Source organism: Mesoplodon bidens (genome assembly GCF_964165515.1).
Source record: "Mesoplodon bidens genome assembly, chromosome: 4".
In the NCBI taxonomy this organism is placed as follows: Eukaryota; Metazoa; Chordata; class Mammalia; order Artiodactyla; family Ziphiidae; genus Mesoplodon; species Mesoplodon bidens.
Genome location: NC_138160.1, coordinates 49,710,142 through 49,717,462, shown reverse-complemented (window position 1 = coordinate 49,717,462; position 7,321 = coordinate 49,710,142). Strand labels below are relative to the sequence as shown.

General features: G+C 40.3%; 1 protein-coding gene across 1 annotated transcript in view; it reads right to left on the bottom strand.

Moving 5' to 3' along the window:
- Positions 1 to 576: 576 nt before the first annotated feature.
- ZSWIM6 (zinc finger SWIM-type containing 6) overlaps positions 577 to 7,321 on the bottom strand; it is a 209,648-nt gene continuing 202,903 nt past the window's right edge. The window contains exons 12-14 of the mRNA XM_081233380.1: positions 7,010 to 7,173; positions 4,950 to 5,031; positions 577 to 3,310 (exon numbers count right to left, since the gene is read on the bottom strand). Coding sequence (XP_081089506.1) covers positions 2,448 to 3,310; positions 4,950 to 5,031; positions 7,010 to 7,173 — 1,109 coding nt within the window. The 3' untranslated portion in view covers positions 577 to 2,447. The remainder of the gene's footprint in view (positions 3,311 to 4,949; positions 5,032 to 7,009; positions 7,174 to 7,321) is intronic.

The window sequence follows — 7,321 nt, the reverse complement described above, 5'->3', positions numbered from 1 at the left end:
AGATCTGTTTCATGACAATGTGAATACACTCAACACGACACACAACACTTAAAAAAAGGTTAAGGTGGTACGTTTTATGATGTGGTTTTACCGCACACACCAAAAACATATTTGTGTCATTTTGCATTTAGATTTTTGATGGAGATGGGGTGGGACAGATGTTTATAATGTATATGTAGCATTTACCCCTTATATTGTAATTTCCTTTAAACCACACACACACAAAAACCTCTAACAAGCTTAGCATTTAATAAATATATCAAGTACTGAGCATCGTAAATAATAGTTTATTAGGGAAGAATGACCAAATGTACAGACTGAAGAAAAACTGGCTCTTCCGTCCCATATTTTATCTCTGTGATTATCTGATTTATGTCTGTCTTTTCCACTAAGCAGAAAAGTAAGCTCCAGTGTCTGGTTTTAGTCACCATTACATCTCCAGGGCCTAGAAAACAGTACATAAATATTTACCGAATGAATGAATATGGTATTAAAACACTTGGAGATGTGGTAACACCCACGTCCATAATCACTGAATTCAAGCGTAATTAGAGATATACCATAAAGGAGGCAGAATCAACTTTCAAAAAACTAATTTTAATCAAAACAAAAATTGTTGATCATTAACAAGTTTATAAAACAGTGATTTAGTTACATAAATAAATTGATATCAGTGTATCAAATCTTAATTACTTTCAACTTCATGAGCATGTTTACATGGGTGATGAAGTACAACCTTTTTTTTTTCTTTTTACCTATTATAATAAATAAAATGGAGCGCATGAAATAGTTCTTCTAAACAAAAATACCTACAAACATACCTCTAGCATGTTCTCTAATGAAGGGAACAAGAGACACTGGACAACTTTTGCACCAAAACATAAAAATTGCTTTAAAAAGCACAAGGTTACAGAACCATCAGCTAAAGTAAAGACACTATACTGTAACCAAAGTTGGTATTTAATAATATAATGAACAGTTTGGTAGTTAGATCTCCAGTTTGGTTATTTTAAAGCATTAAGACAAGGCAAGATAGAAGGCTGCTTTTGTTTTGAGTAATTCTAGAGAAAATAAAATATATTTAAAAAAAAGAAAGAAAACTGAAAAGTAGAACAGTCATACCTACACAACTTTCTGTCCTGCACAAAGTCAAAATACCTATGCAGAATAGATATATAATATATATAATGTTATTTGTGCACAAAGGTTAGCTTATTATTAGCTCACTGCAAAGGCGTAATGTATCAGATGTCAATTGTTTTGGAAAACATTTTGCGTTTTGTCAAAAGGATATTTCTTTTAAGTTTCCTAGGCTAGGAGGCACGAACCCCAGTTCCGGCATACTGTATATTCTTAATGCTAAGGCTTGCTGCTCTGGCTGTGTATTTTGTTGCCCCTCTTTATTCTAGTGCCTGTTACAAGCATGTGTGGTGTAGTGGTTGTGGTTGGTGTGTCTTGTGTCTGTGTGTATACATATATATATGTATACATAAGTTGTATAAATATATATACATATATAATTTCTCCCAATAGATCTCAGTCAAACCATGCAATCCAAAAGGTGGCTCTGCATAGATGCCCAGCATGAAGTTCACCGCCTGAGCCAACCCTGAAGCAAGGCGCGCTTTTAGTCCTTCTGATAGGTTTTCTCTCAGTTTTTTTTTTGTTTTTGTTTAAAACCAAGCTACTGCAGCTTCAAGTATTTTGCATTACATAGAATATTTTTTATAAATTAGTTAATGTTATATTTTCAATATTCAGACATATACTATAATATATATACAGTACAATAAATGCTCTCATTCTTTTTTTATTTTTATTTTTTTGATAAATCCCTGAGAATGTATGTTGACAGTCGCTAAGTTTCCACATGCACAAGCATTGTGTGCCATGCTTCTGGACGAACAGCACTGCAAAGCCACGTGGGTCAGCCTTTTAACTATTAGTATTTTCGTTTTGTTGGTTTGTTTAAATATGCTGAAAATGTAAAGATGAGTTACAAAGGAGTAAAGCTGAATCCATTCGAGGTACTTATCACAGGATGGAGGTGTTTTGTTTGGTTTTTAAAGCCATTTCAATTATTTTTTTTTTGAGGCTGTGAACGTATACAGAAAACAGGAGAGCTATGTGGACTTTTGCCACTTGACAACATATACTCAGTGTAAACCAAACCTTTTTAACCTCTCTCTCACACAAAACCAAAAAAAACAAAACAAAACAAAAAAAGAATAAGAAAAATAATAAAATAAAAAGAAAGAAAAAGGGAAGAAAATTAAAAACACACAAACTTTCACATGACAATTTAGTCTGCAAACGCAATATAACTATACACATATAATACCGGTGTGGCTCTGTTCTTTAAGTTAAAAAGGGTACAAAGGCAGGCTCAAGTAAAAACAAACTGTCCCCCCCCATTCCCACCCCCACCCCCATTCATACAAGTTCTATCAACCAAACCTCTCCCGAACCAACATCATCAGTTTCTTTTTGCCTTTGTAGATTTGTTTCAGGTTGTCGATGAACTGTGTAAACTGAATGTGTCCATCATGCGCCATTAAGAAGGTCTCTCGGGCCTTGCTGAGGAACTCTATAAACTCACTATAGTGCCGAGGACTGATGTGTGTGAGCCGTGAGTGTGTCGTGTTGATATAGGCCCCGATTGTGGCATCCAAGAGTTGCCTCAAGGGGGCTTTGTCCAGTGACATGAGCTTACCAGAGTTCCTCCTTCCGTGAAGTCCCACCATGCCAGGAGTGGTCAGAGTGCATCTGCGCAAAATGTCTGACAGTACCGTTGCACACTTGACACTCTTGACCACCAGAGGTATTATAGCTGCAAGCTCATTTTTACCAAGGGAGTGGCTAAGCGCACAGGCCCACAAAACGTCATTAATGGCAGGGTGCGTGTCCTGATTGTAGCTCAGGTTAAGATGGGTCATGGCCAGGGTGGCCAGCTTGTAGGCCCTCATGGGGTACCCGCGGTGCTCCATGTACCGTGCTATTGTAAAGAGCTGGGTGTAGCTCATACCAGTTGTAGCAGCGTCGAGAACAATTTGGTACGCCGTCTCAAAAGCTATGTGATCCTTTTCACACAGGGTCAGCGCGGAGAGGGCACAGTTCTGAGGGTCCTTCATAGCGCACTGCAATGCAAGTGTCCGGGCGCTGCTGGCCAGCTTTTCCTGCTGGTGGCAGTCCAGGTGGAGGCGGACGATGGTGCTGTTGGACATCACGGTGGTTGCAACAATACTTGTGGCTTCAGTGGGAGTAAAAAGCGTAAACCAGCTCTGCATGATGCTGTCCAGGGCATAAACACCTGCAAGGAGCACAGAGAAGCCCCATTACTGACGAGAGGCTGCCCAGAGGTCTTGCCTTATTTCCACTTTTATAATCAATGCTTACATTGTTAACCATCACAGGACATGAGCTAGGTCAGAAAATCCTGTAAGGTAATGTGCCTGGGAGCAACCTTTTAGAATAAGGTTATTATAGATTGCTATTCAGTGAAATGCCTGAAAGGAACATGAACTTGCTGTAATAAAGAACTAATCCTCTCGGTAGCTGGTATTTGCACTGTGCTGCTGCTTGCTTGCCATCTCAGACAATGGCTTTTTGCTAATGAGTTCTAGTTCACTGGGGCCTCCTGTCAGTTACCCACCACAGAATCTGAGTCAGAAAAACTACAACCCTCACCAAAATGGGGAGTTTTTATGTGGTCTGTGTGCCTGTGTGTAGGTTTAAAGTACACACGATACAAAGTGATTAAACACACAAAGAAGAAGGAAAATGTGACCTATAATCAAGAGAAAAGAGTCAACAGAAGCAGACATACAGACGACTCAGATGTTTGAAATGGATGACAAGGTCTTTAAAATAACCATTTTAAGTACACAGATGCAATATGCCCCAGCTGTAGGAAAATCCTAAACGTGGGCCATTTAAAGCACAGGTACTAAATCTAAGAGAAATTAGGCCTATTTCTTGGTGCAGGGGTAGGGAGAGTGGTGTGGCAGTTCTTGAACTGGTATTATCTTTGTATTGCTTCACTAAAGCATCACTTCAGTAATATAATTTTTATACTGAGACCAATTTCCCTTTTTCCAAGATAACATACCATTATAGATTAATAAAAGAAAAATAACAAGAAAAATGCTTTTACAGTATCTGCTGTGTCCATCTTTAGACAAGCACTGAGGTAGCCATGTCTTCTCAGCAAGAGGTGTGTATCCTTTTCTGATGCAAATAAGAAGACAGTTTAACCCACATTTATTTCCAACAGCCACCATTTTGTTTGTGTTGGCCTTCTCGCCAGGAATGTATGGGTTTTTTGTTATGATTTATTGCTGCAGAGGGGAAATAGTTGACTGAAGGGTCTCACAGATTGCACTGTATGGGCAACCGGGGATCTTCTTATGGCTGCTACAAATTCTCACAAAGCTCACCTAAACCACACCCAGTGGTCATTGCTCTGTTGGATACTATGACGAATGCCCTCAGATGGTGAAGAAAAAACTCAGTGCAACTAGATAACTTTATATTGTTTTAATTAAAGTGACCTGAACCATTAACCCACAGTCTAAAGTTAGTTCCAAAGATGGTTTGCTGCCTACCAAAGAGTCACTCTGGAATATGAAACTGTAAACTTGATTATCACACAAAGTTACTGAAAGCACCTTAAGTGTGACAGAACAGCTGAATAAAAAGTGTCTGCTCCCTGACTTAATCCATTTTAAGTAGGAGTTGGAGCCCCACAGATGTGACAGGAACAGTGCAAGTGTGTATAACTGAAGGCTGACGGTGGGGTTCGGGGAAGAGAGCCCCTGTAGGTTGCCAGAAGGGGCAGGAGCCTTGGAGAAGTCAAGGTAAAGAAGTGAAAATGTTCTTCTCTGTACCCAGAAATAAGTGAAATCTGAGCACGAGGCACCTTGGAGAGCCCCTGCCCCTGATTTACGTACCCACTTCAGTAGCGCACGTTACCAGCCACCTGACCATCTCCCGCCGGCGCCAGTTTAAGGTTGACAGTGTCATTCGCATAACCTATGAAGACAGGATAACAAAATGTTTTGGAAGATTATCCCTAAGTCAATGGAAAAAGAAAACAATTCATTCCGAAGTATAAATTACTAGGCAGACTCCCTACTACCAGGAGGATGGAGAGCCTTATTTGGAATAAAGCTGTGCATATGAATTTGGACTTACCCACAGCTCCCCTTGCTGGCCTTGGGAGGCAGGAGGTCTGTGTTCTACTCCTGGTAGGCCAACTGACTAGACGCGGCAACCTGGGCAAGTCACTCAATCGACCACTTTTCTCCTCTGCAAAATCCAAGGGCTGGACTGGCACATTGAACACAGCCCACGCCCTCTTCTCCTCTCCAGCTTTAACATTCCATGGTTCTAAATTTCTGAGCCACCTCATGAATTAATTCTGACTAGGAACCCTCAGTTGGCAAAGAGGTTTTTTTTTTTTAAATAATTGTTTTAGTTATCCCTTCAATCTCTGGTTGTTCCTTCCTGGTGATTAAGAAGATAACCCCAGGTCTATAGAAAGAAATCACCTTTGGCATCATTAGCAATCTAATTTTGTTTTTTACTTTCTAATAGATTCCAAGATCAAATTAACCATATCATCCTGCTTCCCTCATTTTTTAAGATTCAGAGCATCTAGGGACATAATACTCCTAAAGCCTTGGAAAGGTCCTATGGGATTCCTTCCTGGGTCCCAGGAAGAATGAGGCAGGGAGCAAGCTCTCAGTAATCTGCCATTTACCAAAAAAATCTGCCAGAATTCCAAATACCCAGGAAACTCATGTTAATGGTTCTTTCTGCATCATACCTTTAAGAGGAAAATGATAACAAAAATAAGCCAAACAACAAGAATTTATTTTTTAAAAGAAAATTTCTAAAATGTCATTGTATAGCTTAAATGCAATCTCCCATGCCCTCTGCTTGTAGAGTACTGTTAGTGGCAAGTGCATTTTTCTACAGTCTAATTCTTTAACCTTATTAATCACTGTTAAGGAGAAGCCATAACTAGAAAACCATATTAACCATCTAATTGGGGCATTCTAGTCCCCATACTTTAGAAAATTAGAAGATGACAATTTCTTTCACTGCTTTTTATGGAGGGAAAAACAATTGTTAATAGAGATTACCTGAGAAAAGCAGAAATATAAACTTTTCAGTTCCTGGTTTATACAGTAATCTTTTCAGATACTATAAGGAAGCAAACATCTATCTGCATGACTAACTCAAAATGTCCTCGGTGATATGTCTAAGGCCTGCTGAAGCTGAAACTGGACCCCGGCCCAATCCCTCTTCCTTTACCCTAATTTTTTTATTATTTTTTTTTTTTGGCGGTACGCGGGCCTCTCACTGCTGTGGCCTCTCCCGTTGCGGAGCACAGGCTCCGGACGCGCAGGCCCAGCGGCCATGGCCCACGGGCCCAGCCGCTCCACGGCATGCGGGATCCTCCCAGACCAGGGCACGAACCCGCATCCCCTGCATCGGCAGGCGAACCCTCAACCACTGCGCCACCAGGGAAGCCCCCCCCCCCACTTACCCTAATTTTCTCAGGGTTATAAAAAAGGAGTCAGAACTGTCCATCTATCATGAAAATGCAAACATCAGTAAATATCCGTACTTCCTCTAAAAATTTAACCCTAACAAATGAATCGTTACTATACATGAGAGCTTTATTTAAGCCATGTATAGGAAGAACTCTTCTTCAATTCATTAAAGGAGAAACAGTGATGTCAAGGCTCTAATACAGAAGATGATTTTTTATTGAAAGACACAAACAGGGCTTCTAAAGGTACAGTCCTACACATGAGGCGGCAGTCTGGTTCAGGTGGGAATGACCACAACTGCGAAGCACAGTGCTCTCCTGAAGTCTAACAGATCTGTGCACCGAAGAGTCATGTACCTGCACTAAAAAATCCAAACAAACAGCAACACCGTAGGATGATGCTTTTATTTAGCAGTCCTTGGTGCTCCAGGAAAGACCATAGTCACATACCTGCAGGCCCAGCTCCAGAGACACCTTCAAAAGAGTGATGTCTGGCAAACTGTCCATGAGAGTTGCTATTTTAAATGCATCTTGGGCAAGCTTGAAGATGTGGGATGAGGAGTGAATGTTTTTCTGGATGGATTCTAATACTGTTTCCAGCCTCCGAACATCGCCTGCAATGAACAAGGGGAAACCAAATCAAAGCAAAGCAAGGCAAAGCAAAACAACAACAACAAAAATCACACAACCACACACACACACACACACACACACACAGGGAGTTAAAAAAGGAACAAAACACAAAGTACAAGTTACTTTACA